Raw genomic sequence first — 26,514 nt, forward strand, 5'->3', positions numbered from 1 at the left:
AATCTAAAATGATTTGCGTTAGATTGAGCTTACATGCACCGTATTAAAAAAATCAAATGTTACATCAATTTGAAGTTCAAGTATACTAGCTTAAATTTATCACTAATTATTTTTGTTCTGAATCAGAAAACATTTCCAGTTCATGAAGTACTGATTTGCTTGGGAAGGGAGGGTAAGGCATTTGTTACAGAGACTCCATGAATGTTCCAGTACTTTCCATTAGACCTGTGTGTCCAAAAATAACTCAAGCCCTGCATTCCACTCAACATAGCTTTATTACATTTATACATCGTACCAGTTACTTTATGTGACATAGCAGCAATACATATAGAATCCACACCAGGAGTTAATGCAAATTTTTGGTGTTATTTAAGTGCAGATACATAGTGCATTCATTACTATTTTGATATACATGGTATACACTCATTGATGTCTGAAAGAAAACTGTTCCTATAAAACAAGTCAGTGATAAAGTCTGCTTCAAGATGCCAAATAACACAGTACCTATGAATTTCACTTCCAACTGTTTGCGACTGTAAACAATGTTTAGGGAAATAAATTTGGCACATACTGAGGATGAGTCCATTTATAAATGTAACTACACCTTTCAGTTGATAGTCTTTCAAAATGCGGCACAATTGTATTCAAGACTCTCTGTTGTCATGGCTATAAACATTTCCGCAGACAGATATGTGCCCATATCATCTATTCCTTAACAGCAACAATCATCTGCATCGTGCTTTACTGCATGAATCTTCCTATTAAGAAACATTTGCTACATTTTCAAATTTGCCTACAATTTGTGAGTGCTCAGGAAATTTAAATCAAACAAACTAGTATACATTTTTGCTTGGGTAACTTGAAACTCATTCCAAAAGAACAGGTCACTGGTTTAAAAAGTGTAATGGATTTGTTTTCAAAGAGATAGCATTCTGCACAGAAATGAAAATATATGCTGGTTTTTGCATACAGTCAGCATAAGATAGATAGTCGTGTGCATGTAAAATTATTCGACAAGCATGTTATAAATCAGACTGTTGAGTCCTCGGTTATTTTTAACACTATGGCAAGAGAGGTATATCTGCAATCTCATTACTGCAACAACTTTATTCATTGAAATATTAAGAACTAACCTTGGCCTTGAGCTTGCAGTGAAGTCTAAAACAATTTAAAAACATTATAAAAACTGGAAGGTCAGATTAAACATCAGAATAAAAAATGTCAAAAATCAATCTGGCATGAATATTTATAAACAACAGCCTTGTCAAATTTATCAGCATAATACTGACGAACTGCTGTACATCTGAAGATGGCCTCTTTCAAATGAGTTATTAAACCAAGGCCACATTGCTGCTTGTTCAAATGGGCATGAAAGAGATCAAAGCAGTATTCAGATAAGAGTAAGGGAGCTGTCCCAGTGTTCTTGCCAAGGCTTATCTGTTCACCACTAAATTATGGCCATTTGCCTGTTTGCTGGGTGTGGAGCCTTGCTGTGCACAAGTCACTGTAATGGCTACTCTTCAAATGTACTAACTTGTCCATGAGGTAACTTATGTCACCTGTAGGAGATGAAAAGTGGTATTTAAATGAAGCTTGTTCTTTTGCCCTCAGAATACATAGGAACATAACTAGGAGCAGAAGTAGGCAAATTCAACCCTTTGAATCTGCTCTGCCATTCAAACAAATCATAGCTCATCTCTCCCTGGTCTCAAATCCACCTCCCCGCCTGATTCCAATATTCCTCTTTTCCTTTTTTGATTAGAAATATGTCTATCATCCTCTTGAAACCATTCAACAGTTCAGATTCCACTGCGCTTTGAGGGATAAATTCACCACCCTCTGCAAGAAGTAGATCCTCCTCATCTCAGTTTAAAATCTATCGCTTCGCCACCTATACCTGTGACCTCTTGTTTGAGATTGCCCCACAAGAAAAAAAATTTGATCAACATTTACTTTATCAATCCTTTTTTAAAAAATGTATATACCTTGATCAGATCCCCTCTCATCCTTCTAAGCTCCAGTGAGTACAAGCCCAAATTGTGTAATCTAAAATCATGATGATAGTCAATAAAACACTATTATTATTTGGGTATTGCCAATGTTTCATGCTGAGGGTACAAATATTTTAAATATATTGTGATGCCTTTATTTTTCTCAAAATACATAGCAATTAATCATCACCTGGGTTCAAAGTTTCTGGTACTTCAGTTCATCAGACTACCTAAAATGTTAACCCACCTTTATGACAATTCTATTTATTTTTCCAGTATTTGAAATTTATGTTTAATCTCTGCCTTCATTTTCTATTTTGTACGCAAGGAAATCTAAACTATTAGTGTACTCATGTTAAATGACCCCACCAAGGCCAAGAGAAATCATTCCAAATTAAGACAGGGAAGATAGTACATTGAATATTGTGGATATGCCTGGTGCTCCTTTCTCTCAGTGGCATTTGTACATGATGTCCATTAGCACATTTTCTAAGCAGCTCAAAGCATTTCAGGTTATGGTGAAGAACCAACCTCTCTATCCTTGGCCTCGTACATTGTTTCGATGAAACTCAACTGAAGCTCAACGAACAGCACCTCATCTTTTGATTAGGCATTTTACCTTTTTCTAAGCTCAACTCTGAGTTCAACAATTTCAGATCATAATCACTGTCCTCATTTTTTCAGATGGTAGTTACTGATAATGATTCTGCTATTCATATTTGCAACTCCTTCTGACCCATCTTTTGTTTCTTTTCCTGTCCTATGATGATCCCCTTTTGCCTTGCACCATCATACCTTTAGTCACTCACGGTTTCCTACCTACTTCCATCCTGTCACGGACATCTCCTCAGCTTTGTAACCGCCCCCACATTATGTTTTCAGTTCCCATGAAAGATCATCAGCTCAAATCATTAACTCTCCTCCACAGGTACTGCCTGACTTGCTGGATATTTCCAGCATTTGCTGTTTTCATTTCAGCTTATGATGAATTATTTCAAATGAAATGGTAGGACTTCTGTTAATTGGGCAAGGGGGAAACAATTTTAAACAAATTCATCTGTGCAACTGCACTACATTGACATAGTTCCTGATAGTTAAGATAAAGCATTAAACCAGCTTACAAAGAATAAATTGACACACAGTAAATTAGAAATAGCGCTTTTTCTTTAACTGCACAGTTGCTATGAATTGTGACTTTGGAAGGTTTAAGCCTTTGAAGTGCTGTCAAGTTAGTTGTCTGAATGTACATGTGATGTTAAACTCCTCATAGCCAGTTGGTAAAGTCAGACACCAGAAGGCAGCCTTTAAGCAATTTTAAATTTATTCACAAGGGTAGAACATTAGAAGTTAATAGTTCCTAACTCTGCCCATCTATCAGTGTCAATAAGTGTCTCTTCATGTGTTCAGGCAACCATCCAATCAATGCCCTCCACCTGCATGTACTTAATCTTAATTTAATACAACTAACACGTAGTTCTATTTTGCGGCATCATTCCAGCCCGAGTATGAAAACTAAATGGAAAAGTTACTGTGCTGCATGTTGCAAAAACAGAGTTGGTTTCTTTTTTAAAAAAGGCACTGTCTCCATTTAGAGATTTTTGGCTAGACCTTTCTGTCTGGGATGGGAGAGGAGTCATCTGCCAAATGCATTACAATTGCAGCACCTGCAAATAGCATGACTGTGCATTCTGATGTGATTCATGACATTGCATCATGCGGTTGAGAATAAATGTGTGTGTAAAACAATTCCTGTCAAGACATTTTAATTCAATAGTAATACATATTACTTTTTAAATGGTTGTGCACTTATTAACCATGCATCTCTCCATAAGAGCTGGAAATGTTTGCTCCTATCTTCCTAGTGTGATCAAATTAAAAAGGGGTCTCGTAACCTGAGAGAAAGGCCTCTACATTCCCCCATCCCCATCCATTCGGAAAGCAGCAAAAGTGAATAGCCAGTTAGCTTGGGAGTGCAGCAGGCAGCCTTGGCTGATCATGGGCCTTGTTTGCATTCTGCTCGTCAACTTCCTGACCAAAATGGCCCAGAATTTAGTGAGAAACAACTGCCCGACTGTTATAATTGTGCCGGTCAGAGGCAATGGCCAGAGATCAGAGGCTAAGGGGATAGATGTATTGGAAGAGGGGTGGGAACAAGCAGGAGAGGCCAAAAGTTTCCTTTCAGGGCCTAGAGTTCCTTCAAATAAGTTGACATTTTCTTCAAACCTCTGAATTTTCTAAAGTTGTTTCTCTTGTTACTATCGGACCATCATCCTGGCTCACATGGAAAGAAGAAAATAAATAACTTAAATTACTGGGCCTCTTCTAGCCTTGGCTGATCTCGTCGTGACTTTCCCCCATCAATGCCTCAACTAAATTTGCAAATTTGGTTCCAAACCAGATCTGCATATTTGTAGAGTACCTTGTCAACTTTGGAAGCAAACCTTTGTTACCTGCAATTTAAAATTGTGATCAGCCAGATTGAGATGGGAAGAGAATGGGTCAAGTCCCCTGCTCCATTTTAACTAATCTTCTGCTCAATTCCTCGTCGAAAAAAAGTCGAGGCTCCACAATATTCCAGTTGCACTTTCATTATTTTTTATTATTTGATTTCTGGGAGGTTTTGTGGCTCAGGGATAGCAGCCAGACAAATGTCAGGACTTTGTTGGCATAGAGGTAACTGTTGATGACGCAGTTCAACAGGCTAATAATCAACTCAGGACTCCTTCCACCACCCCTCCCACTAATCCTCAAAGATGGGGAAGAAAAAAAGTGAGCGAATTTATGATTTAAAACCAAACCCTAAATTTCTGTCTTTGGTTATATTGGTTCAGGCAATAATTGTTTCAAAATATGTTGAATACTCTCATCTTTTTGCCAACTTCCTTAAAATGAAGATTCATATAAGGACTGGGAATAATGTATAAAGTTATGATAGTTCTTACTCTGAAGTCAGCATATAGAGAAGTAAATATTAGTGTAATACATCTTTCAAATTACCTAAAATTATGTAATTGCTAGAGAAAACATTGTGATCCATCTTCTCATACCCTTGAACCAATGGCACTTATAATGCAATGTAAAGTGACACTCCAGTGCCCTAGAAGCATATATTCCAGCTTCAAATGCAGCTATTAAACAATTCCCATTACAAAAGACCGTACTTAACACAGAACCCTGAAAGTTTGTTGGTGACACTAAATTCTGGCTGACATTTGATTGAAACAAATGTCACTGACCTATACTCTGCATTGTCCCTGCCTGTACGACAGGCAGGAATCGGATCCAGAGTGGCAGTCAATGCCATTTGCAAACAAAATGGACGATCAGGTAGACTGAACTTCTGCCCAAAAGCATTAATAAACATCTGCAACTGGACTGCAGTTTGAAGGAAAGATTGGAACGTGATATATTTTAAAAGTGTTTGAAAATTAAACCAAGGTTCCCTGCATTTTAAAATCCATTTCTTTTCGTAAGCAAGCTTACTCTCTGGAAGCAACATATGTAAGCTTCAGATTAACTCTGATTCTTACCGCTTACAGGACATACTGCACAAAATGCAAATGCAATGTGAATCTATTGCTTTCTCTGTAGCATATAGAAACCTTTATCTATATTATTCTACTCAATCAGTATCTTACATGTTTTAATATATTTGTTCATAAAGTGCCCAACAGTGACTAAACTGAAATTTACTTCACAGGCATCACTTAATGTTTATAACTTAAATAGGTACTCTGGTAACTTATGTGGCATTCTAACTCACCATCATGTGGCACAAGTTCGTACTTTTGACTAGATTCATTGTAAAGGAGATAACAAATAGAAAACAATGCAAAGCACAGGGAGACGTGCTTAACATGTGTTTAGCCGTTCTTCAGCAAGGTGAATGTGTTTTTTTTCAAAGTTGATTACAAATAATTAAAGACTTGCATGGCTCAACCGATATCCATTGTTCGTGATTTTTTCTCCAAGACTGCAGATAAATAATACTGGAACACAAAAACTACAAAAAAAGCCTCTTGATGGCATGCATTCATAAAACATCTTAATGCAATTTATAAAATGACTGGTGGATGCACTTCTGATATTAATGGACTAATGTTCATTAGTATGAGAAACGTCTTTAACGTTGCCAGCATCACCAGGTTCACTTCTTGGGTTCATTTCACTTTGGTCAGTTTCCATTTTTGATTCTGGTGTATCGGTTGTGGTGCACTTTTTGTCACCTTCTGTAATATCCATTTGGGCTGATTTTTCAGTTATTCCTGGCTGAGGTTCAGGAAAGCTTTTGGCTTCTGGGCCCGTGCTGGCTTTCTGTTCCAACTGTTCTAGAAGGTTCTGAACCTTCTTAACACCGTCTCTTCTGGCCTGTCGCACATCATCCCGACCCTCAGGGTCCACTGAGTCAAGGGCTAGCAGCTCCTTGGTCAGCAGCTCTTCAATCATCAGATAGTGTTTATCAGTTCCCGTGCCTTCATACAAATTTACATCTTCCTCGAGCCTGGAGACCGTTTGAAGAATTTTCTCTACTTTTACCAGTCCAGGGTGCATCTGAGCTTCGTCACTGGTTACAGGCTTTTTTTCAGGGGCAACACCCTCTTCTTGCTGGGTGGTGCTCTTTGCAGGGGATGGAGTTTTCCTCTCAATTTTAGGCGAAGACTTCTGTGGTTGTTGTTGTTGTCTTGTGACTTGAACTGGGATATAGGCTGCAGGGTGCTCCGACACAAAAGCTTTGCTCTCCTGTTGCACCCTGGGTGCCTCTTGCTGCTGTGTTCGTTGTTGAGTAACCTATAATAGATGGGGGAAGGGGAATTTGGGTAATTAGTTCAACATATGCAGTACTTTTATACTTTCATTGCTACATTTATATTGACTAATTTTGGGGAATCTGACCACCTGTAAACTATTTGTGATTTATGCCTTTTTGTTTTTGGATTTCTGAGTTTCATAGCTGCAGAAGAATGGCACGATGGCACAGTGATTAGCACTGCTGCCCCATAGTGCCAGGGACCCAGGTTTGATTCTTGGCTTGGGTCACTGTCTGTGTGGAGTTTGCACATTCTCCCCATGTCTATGTGGGTTTCCTCTGGGTGCTCCAGTTTCCCCACACAGTCCAAAGGTGTGGGTTACATTGATTGGCCATGCTAAATTGCCCCTTAGTGTCACAGAGACTAATTAGGGAAAATGCATGGGGCTATGGGGATTGGGCCTGGGTAGGATTGTGGTCAGTGCAGGCTTGATGGGCCAAATGGCCTTCTTCTGCACTGTAGGGATTCTATGATTCTATGAGGTCAGACCATACTGTTTGCCAATTAATGCTTACTTTTTTCCAAATGCATTGTATATTTCCACAATTTCTGAAATTTTCTGTGCAGTTGTTCCAACTTCCTACAATTAAAGGTGACTGAACACAACTAATCCATTCAGCCCTATCTGTCCTCTCACCATTCTCCTCAACCCAGTCTTGGAATCATTCCCAACAGCATCAATCGCCTTTCCTGCTGATTTATTCCTCAAGTGCCTCTCACTTTACACAAAATAAATTTGGCTGTCTTCCCATGCTTCCTTCTCGCTTCTTAATTTTTAACCTGTGACCCCTGATATTTGAGTCAACATAAGAACATAAGAAATAGGAGCAGGAGTAGGCCATCTAGCCTTTCGAGCCTGCCCTGCCATTCAATAAGATCATGGCTGATCTGTCGTGGCTCAGTTCCACTTTCCCGCTATCTCCCCTTAACCCTTAATTCCCTTGTCTGTCAGAAACCTATCTACCCGTGACTTAAATATATTCAGCGAGGTAGCTTCCACCACTTCAACGGGCAGAGAATTCCAGAGATTCACCACCCTTTGAGTGAAGAAGTTCCTCCTCAACTCTGTTCTAAACTGCAGCAACCACCACCCCCACCACCACCACCTTATTTTGAGGCTGTGCCCTCTTGTTCTGGTTTCCTTTCTGAGTGGAAGAGTCTTAGCCATCTTGAAAAATTTGCCTGAATCAAGATTGTCAATCTTATTTATAATTGTCAAGATTTCATCCAGATCTCCAAAAGTATTTTTTCTTTCTTGAAGATGCTTTTTTTTTAAAGACTTTTCTTGATAACTTGGGGTTCCTGAAACTTAATTTGAATGACTTTGTTGTTCATCTCTGCACCTTTATTCTTGGTGCTATAATATCCTTCCAATGAACATTATTTAGCAATATGCAATGCATCTGACTTGTATCTTCTATATCTTTTGCACCAACAAGGTAGATGTTGATCTGCAGAGTTCTCACTGCTGTGCAGCTGATACTGGCCGGAATTTTACCACCTCGTGGGGCAGGCGTTGCTCACAGAACAGAAATCTTCATTGGCCTTGGGCAGGATTTTATGATCTCGCCTGAACGAGGTCACAAAATTCCATCCTAGTCACAGGCTGGGAATTAAACCTACGTCTCTATGACACAGAAACTGATTTTACCTCTGCAACATCAGAGGAGGGAAGCGACAGATGATCTGATGCATTTAGTCACAGACGTATTATTAAATGTCCATATAACGTTGTTGTTTAACCCACTATACAACTTCCATGAAACAGACACACACACACGCGCGCCTGATTGTTACCACATCTTCCATTTTTGAAGGTTTTGATTAAAAATAGAAAAGGCACTCTCATTTGAGCTTCTCCATTTAACTATCCCATTTGGAACCCCTTTGTACCCTGAAAGTTTTTCACTTATAGTTATTCTCTGTTTCTTGTAACAAGCCTCCCAACAGAGAAACTCTAAACGCTGTTTCCTTTATGTAAGAAGTCATTGTGCTTAGTAAGTACTCTGGGGTGGAAAATGTCTTGCAAAGTTTCAAAGTGATCTGACAGTCCATCAGCGCAGAAATTTATTTTCGTATTTTGCTGCCAATAATTAAAATCTATAATGAAATGCTGACCGTTACAACTGTAACGCAAAGTTATAGTTTTACTCATGTTTCACTGCATCATGTCAGGAACTAACTGACTTGCAACAATCTTTACTGATGATCAGGGTGCTTACTGTAAGCACAATGCGATCCAATCAATGCAGTCATCCTAAATTTAAAGCATTCATTTCACCATGTGTCTTTTTTTTGGTGAGATTGTAGCAGCCTAACTGAGCTGATCTCTTGGCACTGCCATTTCCCCAGTTCGCAAAACAGCCAATGACCTGTTCAATCTTCTCCAGTGATTTCAAGTTCAAGTGTTTTTAAATAAGGGTTTCGTTTTAAATATGTTCTTGCACATTATTATTATTGCTCTACAATCAAACAACATCGTACTTATCAAAAACACACCAACTTACCTGTGGTTTGTCCACGCTGGTCCACATGGGTGATTGTGGCCGAGCATGTGAAGTCACACGGGCTGGAGAGCTGTCGCGACTCGATGCTCCCTTCTGAGCCATTCTTCGTGGTGACTGTGCCCCAGCTCTGTTTGTTCCCCAGTCTTCAGGAGAAACCTTGTAGGCAACTGGCTGCTGCTGGAAAGTGCACTCAGTTGGCTGCGAAGGATACTGTACATGTGGACCAGAATGGTATGCTTGTTGGGTTGGGTACTGAGCCTGTTGTGCTGGATGAGATGCATGTTGGATCGGGTACTCTGCCTGTTGCACTGGGTGATGTATTTGTTGAGTTGGGTACTGTGCCTGTTGGGCAGGGTGCAGTGTTTGCTGGCTGGGCTGTTGTGTCTGGTGGGCAGGGTGATACACCTGTTGAGTTGGCTTTACTCCTTTTCCTTCATGGATCACAGGTATAGAGATATAACCTGAAGGTAACTGGGAACTTCCAAAGCTTGGCCGGCCATGTTGCTGAGACAACAATGCTTGGGGGCTGGTTTGGAACTGTGAATTCTGAAATAAAGGAAGATTGGTACTGTTATTAAAGATTCCAGTCTTTCTGGTTTGCTTTGTCAATGTAATCATTACAATCACCCAAGCAAAGAATAATGGCAATCGCACAGATGAAAGCATAGGTTGATCTACACTTGCTCCATTTTTTTCATTTATTTAACTGCCTTCATAGGAGTTATGCTTAAAAGCATGGCTACTAAAATGCAGAAGAAGAATGTAAAACTCCAAACAGAACATGGTGTGACCTGGAGCAAACAGCACTAAGACAAGAGTATCACATCATGGGTTGACTATTTTTAGTCTTTAAAACATGACAGCCTAAAAATAAATCCGCAATTAGCCTTTTGGAAGGAAAACATGAGATTTCTTTGTAATTTTCCACATAACACAAGAACGTTACATCAAAAATTACCTTTGCCTTGGGTTTCAGACCAGATTAAGCAAAGCTTCTGTAAATTGTGTGCAAATGTTACCTTTGTTCAGTGGTTTTAGATTCTTGCTGCCTGATTTATCAGTCTCTTCCCTTTATCAGAGGACTCTGACTAAGTCCAGCCATTCATATCTAGTACATGACAGTAGCTTCATCGTGAAAAAGGAAACTTGAGAAAAATAGACAAATTACCTCTGACCCTTGCAAGCCAGGAGCCTGGCTAGTCGCAGCTGTCGATGCTTGTCCACTTTGTTTATCTGCCTGTTCGAATGGAGACCCAGCTGGTGACTCAGCGCGAGCTGGGAGCCTGGATGGAGACTGTGCCCGCACCGGGGAGTGTGCCCTGACTTCAGTTTTGAGTCTCTGCAGGTCAGGCTGCTGAGGTAAATGGTGTAATTTTTGCTGATAATGGTCAGGGACCCCTTCATGGATTACTGGGATGGGAATATAGCCTGGACGAAGCTGAGGGCCTGTGGAGCCAAATTCCTTTCCATGTCGGTGTTTTGGGATATCTTGTGATGATTGGTGATATCCTGATGGATATGGACCATTGGAAAAAGCTGATCTTTCCTGGAAGTTGAAAATAAGGATTCAGGATTTTGAGCTACAGTTTAATCATAGTTAAGACCGGATAGGAAAGAAATACTAATAGAACAGTACCAGTAAAAAAAATCACACTCCCACAAAAAAAGTGAACAATTAAACTGTGACAAAAGTAAGTAAAAATGTCTGTGAATTATTTCACAAATCCATCCCATTTTCCGTGACTTTTAATCAATATTTCCCTTTTAAATCAATACTTATCACATATTTTAATACTGTACCTCATTACACTGTATCTGTCTTATGGGCCTATTTGAAAACAATTTAGAATAATTTGAAAGATTTCAGGGCGACACAGTGGCACGGTGGTAAGCACTGCTGCCTCACAGCATCGGGGCCTGGGTTCAATTCCAGCCTCGGGTGACTGTCTGTGTGGAGTTTGCATGTTCTCCCCATGTCTGTGTGGCTTTCCTCCGGAGTGCTCCGATTTCCTCCCACAAAGAAGTGCCTGTTAGGCTGATCAACCATGCTAAATTGCCCATTATTGTCAAGGCGACTAGCAGGGTAAATGTGTGGGGTTATGGGAATCGGGCCTAGGTGAGATTGTGATCAGTACAGATTCAATGGACTGAATGTCCTCCTTCTGTATTGTATGGATTCTAATAATAAGATGCTGAATTAAGCATCTAACAACTTCTTATGAAAAATGTAGTAAGTGTGTTTTATGCTAACAGGTAAAGCAATTATTTTAGTTTGCTCAGAAAGATTTTTTTCAATTAATTTAATGTTTGTCCCGAATGGAAAAACTTGCAGTATTTTAAGGTATACAGACTCTGGGAAAATAATACAGATATGTTTCACTGTGTTCTTTATTGTTCATATTTAGCCCATCTACAATAACTAACTATTGTACAACAATAAACAACAATAAAATACATTGTGAAATATACTTGTCTTCACATGGCACCCTGGAAAAATAACAGATGACAGTTAAGATTTTTTCCTGGGCCATTAGATATACTATTACTGGAAACTGGGAAGACAAGTCAACATTTTTGAAGCATCACATCATACACCTCTAAAGATTTTCACTGCTCCTAGATTGAACAATAATGACAAGAGTCAAGAGTACAGATGTCCTTAATGAAATTCTTTCTTTAAGATTCACTCATTCCTCTGAAAGTATGTCAATGCTCAGTTCAGCTTTAAACATTAGCTCACAATGAGGTTCAATGCACAAATAGCACTTACAGATGACACGATTTATCATGAGAATATACTTTTTAGAGTGAATATCTGAAGTAATACACACGCCACGCAAGTGTCAGGCAATGCAGGAAGATGCAGAAATACACCTGTCTTCTGACAGCAGCCCCAGAAAAGGATATATCCTTAAACAGCAGGACTTCAGAGAAAGAGGCCTATTTCCTGACCGATCCAAGTCTCCAATCTCCAGTAGGAGAAAAAGCTACTTCTCTCCAAAGAATCTAAACAGTAACTGAGCTTGTTTCTCTCTGTGAGCCTAGCCCCATCCAGTCACATAACCTTTCCTGTTCATTAGGTTAATGAAGCCCCAATCTGAAACAACACAGGGGAAAACACTAAATCAACATGTCTCCGACATGAGAATCTAACCATTCCCCCCTTGACATTCAATGGCATTACCATTGCTGAGTTGTCCCTCATAAATATCCTGTGGGTTATGAAAACATAACTGGACCAGCTGTACAAATGCTGTTGCTACAACAGCAGATCAGAAGCTGCGAATTCTGTGGTGAGTAACTCCTCTCCTAACTTCCCAAAGCCTCTCCACATCTACAATTGCAACAATGCTGCACCTTTAAGAAATGTATTTGGGTAACGTTCCTTGTGCAGGGTTTTTAGCAGTCAGTTCTGTGCATCAGTGCTGCTTTATCTCTAACTGGAACGCTTACATGTTGATGCTGCAGAAGCATAATTCATGTTAATTGCTAGAATGTTTGTTTTAATTTGGTCAAATGCAGTGTTGTTTATTTAGTGTTTTCCCCTGTTTTTTGGGGCTTGATTACATTGATGAACAAGAAAGGTTATGTGACTGGACGGGGCTAGGCTCACAGAGCAATGACAAGCTCAGTCTTTACTAGGGTTGTTTACAGAGAAGTAGCTCTTTCTCCCTCTGGAGATTGGTGACTGGGATGGCCAGGAAATAGGTCTCTTTCTCTAAAGTTCTGACGTATGAGGATATAATCTTCTCTGGGGGCTGCTGTATGGGAGTTAGGAGACAGGTGTCTTTCTGCATCTGTCCAGAAGACTAAAGGCTGGAAATCTAGCATCCATGTGCACAATATGTTTTTGTGCTAGCTTATTCTGAAGAAGGATTTATGTCTGTGGGCAAATTGTTTAAATTGGAACTAAACACATAGAAAGCTGTTAAAGTTATACCTTGTCACGTGTAAGTATTTCAACTGGTAAAAGTTATGCTAACTCTTTCTGTTATATTTTAACTGTGTTGTTAAATAAAGTTTGTTTCATTAAAAACTTCCTGATGGGTCAATAGAATCACACCTGGAGTGAAACACCTCATGCTCGCACTGAAGCCAAAGTCAAATAAAGTTGGGATCTAGGTTAACTGCATAATATGCCTTAGAGTTTCCGATCTGGTCCCTAACGCGTGGCACAAGTTAAGTGTGATGGAATACTCTCCATTTGTCTGGATGAGCTCAGCTCCAACGATACTCAGGAAGCTTGAGCCTGGCTTGATGTTCACCCTATATTTACCATCTTAAGCATTCACTCCCTCCACCATTGGTGCACAGTGGCAGCAGTCAGTATGTACCATATACAAGATACACTACAGCAACTCACTGAGGCTCTTGTGTCAGCACCTTCGCAACCTGTGATTCCCATCTCATCGAAGGTCAAGGGCAAAACGTACAGGAGAATACCACTACCTGTAGGTTGCCTGGTAAGACACATACCATCCTGATTTGGCACTACACTACCATTCTTCAACAATCGCTGGGTCAAAAATCTGGAACCCTCTTCCAAACACAGCTATGGGTGTACCAACACCAGCAGTTCAAGAAAGGGCAATTTGGGGATGGGCAACAAATGCTGGCCTAGCCAATGATGTTCACATGCCACGAAAAATGAGTTAAAACATACATGTAACACTTTAAGTTGTAGGCAATTGTTTTGATCATTTTTTGTTGTACTTTTGTTTCCAATTTGCCAAAACCTCAGTCACATCCTGTCCTACACTAACACCTGTTCACCCTGTTTTAACTAAGCTACATTGCCTGTCTGTCTCCAGCACCAAGTTAAACTCTGTCCTTATCTAAACATCCCTCAAGGCCTCACTGTGCTGAGTTATTAATAGATAAAGCTACAAGCTGTGAGAAGTTCAGTTGGTCAGACCCCATGTGGATTACAACATTCCATTATTGTACAGCACAGAGTTGCCACAAACATACCAGCTTTTCAAGGGTTTAAAGTGGGTTACCTAAACTTGGGCCTGTATTCCATTGAGTTGAGGTTGATTGGTGGTCTATTCCAGGCACATAAAATAATGGATTGTTAAGTTAAACAAAGAAAAACTGTTTCAGCTAATGGGGAATCCACAACAAGAAGGCATGGTCAACAAATTAAAGGTAGCCCAGTTAAGAATGAAATCGGGGGCACTTTATCACTCAAAGGGTAGTGGAAACATGGAACATGAGTGTTATAGTGTTGCTGAAATGTTCATGACTGAGGTCAATAGATTTTTGTTGGCTAAACGCATCAAGCATTGTGGAACAAAGATGGGTATATTGAGTTCAGCTGCAGATCTGCCATGTTTTAAATGAGTGGTGGTGGAACCGACAAAAGAGTCTGAGTTATCACCACCAGCTCCCACACCACCTCACTCCAACAATTTCTACAAGTTCGATATTCTCTTCTGCACCCTCAAGCTTCAGTTTATGCCCTTCCCTCTACTCACTTCTTATCTACCTTGCAGTCTGAAGCACCTGCCTAAATACCCCAGTCTCTTTCCTTACCTTTAAAAGGAATCCCTCAAAACCCACCTTTCTAAACTGAGTTTATGGTCCCAACTCCTAATTTATCCTTTTCTAGGGATCACTCTTAAATCTAGTGATGGGTTCAAACAACCAGCAGAAGAGTTTGGGAGCTAGGTTGTCTAGGGATCACAGGTTTGGCAGGTGCTGACATAAGAGCCTCAGTGAGTTGCTGCAGTCTATCTTGTATATGGTACACACTGACTGCTGCCATTGTGTGCCAATGGTGGCAGGAGTGAATGCTTAAGATTGTAAATGGGAGTGCTGATTAAGCCAAGCTCAAGCTTCTTGAGTGTTGTTGGAGCTGCACTCATCCAGGCAAAGCTCAATCTCTGTTCCCTTGCCTCAACCCATGTATAATTTATATGCTGCTATCCTGGTTGGTGCAAACTCTAACTCTACACTCGCATTCAATCTTGCTGGGTTCCTTTCATCACTCTCAGCAATAATAGCAGACGACCTAGCTCCCAGACTCCCCTGCTGGTTGCTTGAATCCGCCACTAGATTTAAGAGTGATCCACAGTTATTCTATTCCAATTTCCCTTCCACTGAGCAAATGTCTCCTTTTAGTCTCTCTTCAAGCTGAGAGCAGTGACTCAGTCTTTGAGGAATCACAGCAGAAATTCCTTCCTCTAATACCCTGTAGTAGGTCACATTGCCATCCAAGTACTGTTGACCATAAAGGTACCTTTTATTTACCAGAACCAGAAAGGAGGTTTAGAATGATGTTTCACCTAAGTACCTATTTAAATATAACTTGTGGCTTTACCACAATTAAATACTGAATCCAAGTGAAGCATGACATTTAAAAGGAATTACTTATGAAGAAAATTATTAAATGGTAGGTGGGAGAAAAAGAAACAGGATTAAGAAATAGGATTGGAGTAGATTGTTCCAATGTGGACCCAACACTTGGAAAGGAATCAAGTGGATAAATGAAGTGATGTGCAATTCATTTCCCAATATGGACCTCAGATTAGTTTTATTCCTGAAAATCAGCTAAAATATAACACCTGTCTGCTTAAAGTGATTTAGGAGCAAAACTTTCTTTAAACTAGCAGCTTCAGTGGTTCAACAAATAACTCCCAGCTAGGTCAAAGTTTGAAAGCTCAGGCACACCTACAATCAGAACTTGCTCAGTTGTGCTCCTTGGAGCCTGTACACAGAAAATCACAGTCAAGCAATGTGTTCCACCCTCAGGGAGAGCAAAAAGTGATATTGTCCAATTCAACCAGTTTGAGTAATGTTTCTCTCCTTTAAAATGCATTGACAGTGGTCATAAAGCATTTGTGATCTCAAGTACATCATCCCCTTGTTTGTCAGAGTGTATAATACTCTTCATGGAAGAATATAGTAGCTGTTTTGTTTTAGAAAAGAGGAAACCCCAGCATATAGGTTATTGCAAAATTATTTAAGTATCATTATTTTATTTTAAAATATTTTATACAAGGCTAAGAGAGTATGTTTTCAATTTATGATCAAACTGTATAATAACTCATTTCATAGAATCATAGAATCCCTACAGTGCAGAAGGAGGCCATTCAGCCCATCGAACTTGCATGGATCACAATCCCATCCGGGCCCTATTCCCAAAACTCCACACATTTATTCTGCCATTCTTTATTAGTCCCCGAAATTCTTAGTCAGTAATGTCAATTAAATTTGTCCTGTCGTAGTCTATGTTCTGATCAGTTTAAAATTAAAAATCCATTGTCTTTTGTGTTTTTAAGCACCACTATTTTGTTATAAAATATTTTATACAAAACTAAGACTGTGTTTTACCAAGCTGTATAACAACTCATTTTTCAGTCAGCAATATCAATTAAATTTATCCTGCTTGTTAAATGTCACTGTCTAATCTGTCTAAAATGAAAACCTGTTGTCTTTGGTGTTTTGTTTTGTTTTGTAATTAATTCAGCTTTATCTTATGCACTAACTCATTGTGCCTATTTAGACACTTCAAGTGCATGAGCACAGCACTGGAAAAAACAGAAATCAGTTTCTGGTTGCTTACTTCACACGGTAGAAACTTCACTACATGCCTGCGAGTTATGCCGCATGTCACCATCAACATAGCACCATTTTTAACATCTGACAGCTGTGCAGCTCCACAAGATCCCCAACGTCTCTCAAACTTTCTCCTGACAACTGACTCAGCCAGCTAAACAAGGTGCCAGCTGCCAGGCTCCGTTGAGTCCACCCAGACACTCTGCGGATTCAATGCAATCTAAAAAAGATGCATCCGCATCATCTTCCTTGGATCTTTAAATCGAGTTTTAAACTGCTATACCTTTTCGAGAACTGAACCGTTCGGGCCAGTCTCTCTCCCCACCCATCCCACAAAACAAAAGGCAGGTTGAATCATTGAACACTGAAAGATGTGGCCGCTTTAAATAAACCTCGGATCGAAAGTTACAAAGGTTAACCCGCCGCTGTTTCATCAGATTGGACTGCAGTGTGCGTCATCCAAAGCACAATATTTAATATCTGAAAATGTAGAGATGCCATCTTGCTTCTGGCTAACTTTGACATGGTTAATATTCTTTTAATTTCAATTCGTGTACAATTATGGAGGGGGGGGTAATGTACCAGAAAAAAATGACTTTTTGCTAATAAGCACTGATTATTCGCAGTAGAAACATTATCAAACTGGAGCCTGATTGCAAAGACTTAAACTGCCACCCCCCCCTCCCCCCCAGCACCCTCTAGCCTTGGGTTGTGGTCTACATTTGGAGAGAATCAGTTTTCATGACACTTCACTGCAGTCTTTCCCTGCCAGTGCACCGAGCAATCCCTTTGCTCAAATAAAGCTTCAGGAAAACGCCTCCAGAACTTGTCCTCCTAAAACATCCCTTCAAAAATGTACGGGGAAGCAGGCTTGCCACCCTCCCCCAGCCACTGGCTCTGTCACCCAAGCCGCAGGGAGACCCAGGGGAGACACACACACACCCACACACTGACCTTCTGAAGCTCCACTCTCGGGTCACTCCACGTTGTGGTCCGGTTGTTGTGATCGACGAAAAAGGGCCAGCCGGTCTGTGGATCGATCTTAATCTCCCAGCCCGGGGGGAGAGCGTCGCTGGCGGCCGCTTGGTTGGGAGAATGCTTCATGGCAAAGCCGGGAACGGTGAACTGAGCCATTCTCCAACACGGCTGCCTGCGCTGTAATATTTATAGAGTGAGGCTGGGCGGGCAAAAGAACGGACTGGAGAGTCTCTAGAATCTGATCCGAGGGCAGTGAGCAATCCGAGTTGCACAGGGCTGGAATATTCTGGCTGCTTCTCTGTCTCTGTGAAGACGATTGGGAGATGCTAAAAAGCCGCACCCCTCAACTATGAGTGTGCACGAACTGCAGTAACCCGGGGCCAGAGTTACTGGCAAAGTGGATGACTGGACTCTCACTGTGTGTGTGTGTGTGTGGTTTTTTGTTTGGTTGTTGCTGCTTTCTCTACAGTTGAGAAGGTGCTTTACTATCCTAATATGTTGAGCCGAAGCAGTCTTTCCCCAGTGCGGGTCAATGATTACCCATTCCTATCAATGAATGAAATATTGTAACATTGAAGGAAACATCTCTAATCTCTAACAATACCCATATATGGTAAAAGTTTCAGAGAGGGGTCTCAACCTTTATTTTAAACAAGGGGTTATAAATCACAAAATGACTTAGTTTGGTGTCATTTTAGTTGAATGAGGTATCCCCATATAAGGTGGATTTCCAAAAAAACATATATGGGTCCAATTTAAGGAATCACATGGGTAGGGCTATATCTGATGTCTATTTAATATATGTGTAACTGAACCAAATAGTCAAATGTAATCATGTGTATTTTGTGGCAACGAGTCACCGTGCTGTTTTAGAAGTCTCCTTTAAGAGAGTCAAGTAAAGGAGAAAAAAAACTTTGTCAAAGCAGCTTATTTGTCACAAAAAAGAAAATGCTGGAAAAACTCAGCAGCTCCGTCAGCATCTGTGGAGGGAGAATCGAGGCAACATCTTGAGTCAAGGCTACCCTTTGTCAGAGTTCAGTAGGTTCTGTTGGTCAGTTTGAAGTTAAGTGCCCAGTTCTGTCATGCAGAATTTCAGGTTTTTTTAAGGTTCGTATTCGTAGTAATTACTCCCCTGAATCTGACCATCACTCCAGGATTTAGCGCAAGCACTGATTAACATAAACATACTAAAGTTGTGGCCTGTCTACCTGCCACAGGGTCCACTGTGGATCTCCATCTCCTTCACTGCCTACCCATCACCAAGGCCAGCATTTGATGAAACCAACTGCTGGAATGAGAACTTTTTCATCTCCCATGTCACTGCTGTCTCCCAGTGCCAGGAACCCAGGTTCGATTCCCAGCTTGGTTCACTGTCAATGTGGAGTTTGCACATTCTCCCCATGTCTGCATGGCTTTCTGCCAGGTGCTCTGGTTTCCTCCCACAGTCCAAAGATTTGTGGGTTAGGTGGACTGGCTATGCTAAATTTCCCCTGAGCATCAGGGGGATTAGCTAGGGTAAATGCATGGGGGAACGGAGATAGGGACTTGGTGGGATTGTGGTTGGTGCAGACCCAATAGGCTGAATGGCCTCCTTCTGCAGGATTCGCTGTAGGAACAAGAACCTTGTTCAAAGAAGTGTCGCTGGGTTTTTAATGCTGATCTGAATGAAAACTACTTCTGAACAACCTCACTGGCTCTGAAAAAATAGTGAATGTTGTTGTATCATAATTATAATTAATCACAGGTGTTTTTAAATTTTTTAAGAATGATTATATGTTTAGAAGTTTGTTCATGATATTTCAATTTTATCTCATCCCCATGTCTCTATTTTATTCTCTGTAATTTTTTTAAAAAGTGGATTTATTATGAATCCTCTACATTTCCAGGATTACTGGTTGTGAAAATTATATGAATAGACAGTTTGATGTTATCACTGCAACTCCCGATTCGAAATCTCCTTTAAGCAAGCTTACAATCAGTTGGATGTTGAAAGAGATAAGGTTCTGGACACAGAGATTGTTGGTTCTCTCAGTGACTACAAATTACGACCCAATATATAAATTAATTTAAGCTTGAGGTATAATTCTGCAACCTGTTTTAATTTATTAACTTGACCTGCGGAATTTTAGCTGACTTTACCAAGCAGCAGCAAAGGTGGGTGAGAGGTTAAAGTCGCTGTGGAATCATTATTTCTGCCAACTACCAGTTTAATCATACAAGTTTTTTTTTAAACTGTCAATGCCGTACACAGATATCTAACATAGCAAAGGCCAATATGGAGTGGGAAACAGTATCACACACATGGTGATGTAAAGAGACACATGACCTGAGACTAGAGTCAGTTGTGGACTGGAAAGAGATCTGTATAGAAGCAAGCATGGAGTTAGTTCTTTGGTTGAGCTATACCCTGTATATGTGTACATAGTTATGTTTTATCAATAAATGCTTAATGTGGAACCATACAAGATTCAGAATGTCTTTGATGAGTATGGCATGTGATTGTCTTGACACCTTGTTAATGGGGACAGGGTATGTGGTTCCCTGGGGTCATTGTCTTTGATGTGATTTTGCAGAAATAAGGGGCAGAATTCTCCCAAAAAATTCGAAGTGTTGAATTTGCAGGAAAACTGGAGTAATTCATGCTGGTTTTTACAGTGGGAGTTCACACTAGGATCTCCCACTTTCTGCACTGCAGCGGCCACCAGCGTGAACATCATTAGATTTCAGGGGCAGAGCCTCTTCCCTGCACTGTCAGCCTCCTGATTGCTGGCCAGCTCAATTCCGGGCCAGATCGGGACCCCTGCTTCCCCAATCCTCCCATAGCCCGATCGTGCCTCAACCCCTGATCCCGGCCCACTCCCCACTCCCTGCAGTGCCAAACCCCCCACCCCCTCACAGTGCAGACCCCCCCCCCCCCAGCTGACCACCCTCCCCAGGCCTGTCCCAATCGCTGGCCTCCCGCTTGCCCCATCGATCTCAATGCAGAGTGGCAGCGGGACCCCCACTCCACTGATCACCCCCAGGCCCTACACATGCCCTGCCCCTAGGCCCTGCCCCCGTGAGGTTCCACTCCCTTGGCACTGTCCCATGCCCAGTGGGCAGTGCAACGCTGCCCTCTGGGCAATGGCACATTGTCTGTTGGGCAGTGCTGGAGGCACAGGCTGGTACTGCCAGGGTGCCCATGACTAAGGCGGCACCCCTACCACTGACCCCCTCAGGGGGAGCCCTGATTGCTCTCCATTCATTCCAGCAGGGTCAGGCCATGAGCTCCCCAAAGGTGGGGAGCTACTCTTAAACCCTGCCGGAATGAAAACTCTGGCGGGATGGGAGAGGCTAGCGGGCATGGAAAATTCAGTCCTGGGCCCACTAATTACATTCAAATTGGATTTAAATAAAGATTTAAATTACTTACCTGGCTTCCTACTGGTTTCCAGCATGGATTCTGATGGTGCCGGAAATCCGGCACTGGAAGATGCGCACACAGCAGGAACGCATTCACGAATCCCATGCCTATCCGGCTGCTAGATTCTCCCATTCCCGCTGCACTAGCAAATTAGCCTGGTGGGGTGGGAGAAACCCTCTGAGATCTCCATCTTCGTGGGTTGGAAGGTGGAAAGCATGGTGATGTGCATTGTGTAGCCATCTTTGGCTGTAAGCCTAAGTCAGTCTTTTGCCTTTGTTTTTAAAATTTAAATTTCAGCCATTGGATTCAAAATCATCCTTTGATAGAAAGCATGTACTTATGGTGGTTCTTAGCACGGGGGTACTGAAACACTATCCATCAGCTTTTGGGTATAGGAAGGGATATCACTCAATTAATGTGCAACTGGTCTCCAATCACAGGATCAAGATAATACAAGTTTAGGCAAGGTGCTATCACACCACTGTCTTGTGACACGCAACCATCCAAGATGAGCCCAAACACTGCCTGGCAGCCCTTTGAACTTCTCGAAAAGCTAAAAAGACCTGAGAGATTGACTCCATTTATGAGGGCGTGCTATAGCATCCCTGGGGGATGGTCCCACTCTCCATGATAGACTGCATAGTGTTGAAGCAATTTGAGATGGCACCGCAGGGTCTAAGGGTGGACTCCTCCATATTTTCAGCTGTAGTCCTGAAACTTGAAGGCCTTCTCGTTGAATTTCCTATCAAGCAGATTTATCTTCATAGGTGCATACCTGAAGTTCTCATTACTGTTGTGAATTGACACATAACCTCATCCTCCTATAAACTGTCTTCTGGGCTATCCCTCCCATTGATATTTATTGCTGTTTACATACGTTGGATATTTCACCATTTGCAAGTCCCTCTAGCTCACAGCCATGGCATGCCAATCTCTGAACCATTGCTTGGTGGGATGCAGTGATTGATGATGTATCCATAGGTGGATTGTCCTCCTTTCAAATAGTCTTCTTCTGCAGGGTTCAGGTGCTGAGAAGGACTAGAAATAAGAGAAGAGGGACAAGAGTTACCTTCAGAATGCATCCGCACATTGTCAAGCTAGCTCAAGGTGCAATTTTCTGAGGTGAATTACAATTAATACTCAAACACCTTGCTCAGTTAATTAACAAGCTTCATCAATGCTCGTGATTTTTGTTGGACTAATAATGTCCGGAAATTCCTGCTCCATTTGACTAAGGGCTCCATTTGACTAAGGTAACCTTCCATGGTCTTGCTTCTTCCTTTCGCATCACATCTTATCTGTGCTGCAGGAATTAGAAGTTGAGAATCAGTGAGTGACTTTTTAAAAAGGAAAATGGAGATGTGCAAAATTTCTGCATAAAAAGCATCCACTGCAGTAGAAGCCAGATAAAACCTAGCTGCAGAGATGAGGAATGTAAAGACAAGTATGTGAAATGTGAAATGAGTGCTTGGATGTGATTTAAAAAAGGCTGTATTGTATGGTGTGATGATAACAAAGAAAGAGTTGAGTGCGTTTGGAATCAGAAAGAGAACTGATATACAGTGCCCTTGCTATTTAACTTGGAGGATGCAAGACAGTGAGACAGTGGGACGGCGGCGTGGGCTCGTTGGGCCGAAGGGCCTGTTTCCCGTGCTGTGTTGTTCTTTGTTCAAAGAAATGATTGAGTATGTTGAGAGAGGTGAAATGAGTGTTGCCAGATATTGTTAATCAGGATCCAGGCTGTGGGAGTGTTACTGCTGGAAATGACACTTTAGCCCTCTCAGTCCATGCTTGCTTGATGGTCATCCTGGTTATTTTCCTGCAAGTTCTGGAGGAACAGAAGCTCAGTGCTTATCACAGAATTTCAGAATCATAGAGTGCAGAAGATCCATCAGCCCATCGTGTCTGCAACAACACGTGAGAAACACCAGACCTACCTAGTTAATCCCATTTACCAGCACTTGGCCCGTAGCCTTGAATGTTATGACACGCCAAATGCTCATCCAGGTACTTTTTAAAGGATTTGAGACAACCGGCCTCCACCACCCTCCCAGGCAATGCATTCCAGACTGTCACCACCCTCTGGATAAAAAAAGCTTTTCCTCACATTCCCCCTAAATCTCCTGCCCTTCATCTTCAATGTGTGTCCCTTCGTGACTGACTCTCTAGCTAAGGGGAACAGCTGCTCCCTATCCACATAATCCCTCATAATCTTGTATATCTTGATCAGGTCGCCCCTCAGTTTTCTCTGCTCCAATGAAAACAAGCTTATCCAACCTCTCTTCATAACTTGAATGTTCCATCCCAGGCAGCATCGTGATAAATCTCGTCTGTACTCCCTCCAATGCAATCACATCCTTCCGATAATGTGGTGACCAGAACTGCACACAGTGCTCCAGGTGTAGCCTCACCAAAGCTCTATACAACCTCTCTGCTTTTGTAATCTATGCCTCGATTAGTAAAGGCAAGGGTCCCATATGTGTTTTTCACTACCCTATGAACATGCCCTACTGCCTTCAGAGATCTATAGACAAACACACTTTTGTTCCTCACAACTTCCTAGGGTCACGCCACATATTGAACAATTCCTTGTCAAATTACTCCTGCTGAAGTGTATCACCTCATATTTTTCAGAGTTAAATTCCATCTGCCATTTATATGCTGTTTGACCATCCTGTCCATATCTCCCTATAGTCCAAGACACGCAAATTCACTGTTACCCACCTGACAATCTTTATGTCATTCGCAAGCCTACTAATCCTATCCCCCACGTAGTCATCTATGTCATTGATATAAATGATGAATAATAAGGGGACCAACACAGATCCACTGGTATTCAGCTTCCAGTCACTAAAGCAGCCTTCTATCATCACCCTCTGTCTCCTGCAAATGAGCCATTTTTGGATCTACCTGATCAAATTACCCCGTATCCTATCTGAGTTTGCTTTCTTTATAAATCTCCCATGTAGGACCTTCTCAAAGGCTTTGCTGAAATCTATGTAAACTGCAGCAACTGTACTATCCTCATGTTCACACCTGGTCACCTCCTCAAAATAGTCAATCAAATTTGTTAAGCATGACCTCCCTCTGACAAAGCCATGCTGACTATTTCCGATCAAACTTTGCTTTTCCAAGTCGAAATGGATGCTCTCCTTCAGAATTTTCTCCAATAGTTTCCCTACCACTGACGTGAAATTCACTAATCTGTAGTTCCCTAGCTTATCTCCACTACCCTTCGTCAATAATGGAACTACATTAGCTGTTTTCCAGTACGTTAGCGCTTCCCCCATGGCCAGAGAGGAAATAAAATTTTCGGTCAAAGGCCTTGCAATCTCCTCCCTTGCCTGCCACAACAGCCTGGGACACCCTTCATCTGGACCTGGAGATTTGTTCATTTTTAAGCCTGCCAACATCTCCAATACCTTGTCACTCCCTAATGTCAATCTGCTTAAGAACCTTGCAGTCTCTCTCCTTGAGTTCCATAGCTTTATCCTCATTCTCTTGGATGAAGATGGATGTGAAATATTCATTCAAAACTCTATTAATGTCCTCTGGGTCTCCCCAGATTTCCCCCCATGGTCCCTAATGGGCCCTACTCTTTCCCTGGTTATCCTCTTCCTATTGATATACTTACAGAATATATTGAGATTTGTTCCCCTAATTGCTTTCTTAAGAATGGCATGGTAGCACTGTGGTTAGCACTGCTGCCTCAAAGTGCCAGGGACCTAGGTTCGATTTTCAGCTTGGAGCACTGGATGCGCAAAGATTGTATGTTCTCTCTGTTTCTGCGTGGGTTTCCTTCCATGGTCTGAAAGATATGGTCAGATGCACTGGTCATGCTAAATTCTCCTTCAGAATACCCAAATTGGTGCTGGAGTGTGTCGATGAGGGAATTTTCACAGTAACTCCACTCTGCACTTTCTGTATCCAGTAATGCCTCTGCTGATTTGCTCCCCTTGAACCTGACAAAAGCCGTTCTTTTCCTTCTCATCGTATCCTCAATATCTCTGGTCACCCATGATTTTCTGGGCTTGTACTCCTTCCTATTAACCTAAAGGGCAACGTGTTGGGCCTGTACCCTCCTTATTTCCTTTTTGAACATCCCTACTGCTCTCCTGTAGATTTCCCCACAAGTAGTTGCTTCCGGTGTACCTTACCAGATTCTGCCTGATTTTACTAAAATCTGCTCTGTCCCCAATCCCAAACCTTTTTTGCAACTAATCTATTTCTTTGTCCATAACAAGCTTAAATTATACCACGTTGGGGTTACTGTCACTAAAATGTTCACCCACCACCATCTCAACCACCTGTCCAGCTTCATTCCCCAGAATTAGGTCCAACACTGCCCTGTCCCTTATTGAATCCTGCATATATTGACTTCAAAAGTTCTCTTGTGCACATTTCAAGAAATCCACTCCATCCAAAGCCTTAACATTATGTCCATCCCAATTAATGTTGGGAAAGTTGAAATCACCTAATATAATTACTCTATTGTTATTGTCTTCACACATCGCTGTGAATTGTGCACATAATTGCTCCTCAATATTCCGCTGACTACCTGGGGGTGCAAAACTAACGCCGAGCGATGTGTCTCCCCCTTTTTTATTCCTAACTCTGCCACAAAGCATTGTTTGATGCCTGCTCCAAGATAATCTCTCCTTACTGCAGTGACAAACTCCTTAACGCATAATGCAATGCTTCCTTCTCTTTTATCCCCTCCCCTGTCTCACCTGTAGATTCTATATCCTGGGATGTTGAGCTGCCAATCCTGCCCCTCATCCAACCATGTCTAGTGATGGCCATTATATCACAATTCCATGTGCCAATCCTCACCCTTAGCTCAACCGTTTTACCTGTAATACCCTGGCATTAAAGTACAGGCCATCAGGGAGTTAGGCATTAAATTAAAATGCAGGATCTCTCAGGTTGTAATCTCTGGATTAGTTCCAGTGCCACATGCTAGTGAGCACAGAAATAAAAGAACAGTACAGATGAATGCATGGCTTAAGTGTTGATACAGGAGGGAAGATTTCAGATTCCTGGATCACTGGGACAGTTTCTGGGAAAGCGGGGAATTGTACATGTGGGATGGTCTACATCTGAACTAGATTGGGACTAAGTCCTTGCAGGCGGGTTTGCTAGTGCTGTTGGGAGGAGTTTAAACTAATTCAGCATGGAGAGGGGACACAGACTGTTAGCAGAATAGAGACACAGCATCATATATTAAAACAATCAAGTCAGAGGGAGTATAATTGTATTAAGTTTCA

General features: G+C 41.5%; 1 protein-coding gene across 1 annotated transcript; it reads right to left on the reverse strand.

Moving 5' to 3' along the window:
- Positions 1-256: 256 nt before the first annotated feature.
- bag3 (BCL2 associated athanogene 3) lies at positions 257-18,157 on the reverse strand. Its single transcript, XM_080205746.1, has 4 exons — positions 17,821-18,157; positions 10,475-10,852; positions 9,307-9,852; positions 257-6,779 (listed from the first exon to the last, which is right to left on the reverse strand). Exons 1-4 carry the CDS (start codon positions 17,998-18,000, stop codon positions 6,087-6,089), a joined length of 1,797 nt encoding a protein of 598 aa, XP_080061872.1. The 5' UTR covers positions 18,001-18,157; the 3' UTR covers positions 257-6,086.
- Between the last annotated feature and the right edge of the window lie 8,357 nt (positions 18,158-26,514).

This window comes from Carcharhinus amblyrhynchos, chromosome 17, assembly GCF_965287045.1.
Source record: "Carcharhinus amblyrhynchos chromosome 17, sCarAmb.v2.hapA, whole genome shotgun sequence".
Taxonomy (NCBI): domain Eukaryota; kingdom Metazoa; phylum Chordata; class Chondrichthyes; order Carcharhiniformes; family Carcharhinidae; genus Carcharhinus; species Carcharhinus amblyrhynchos.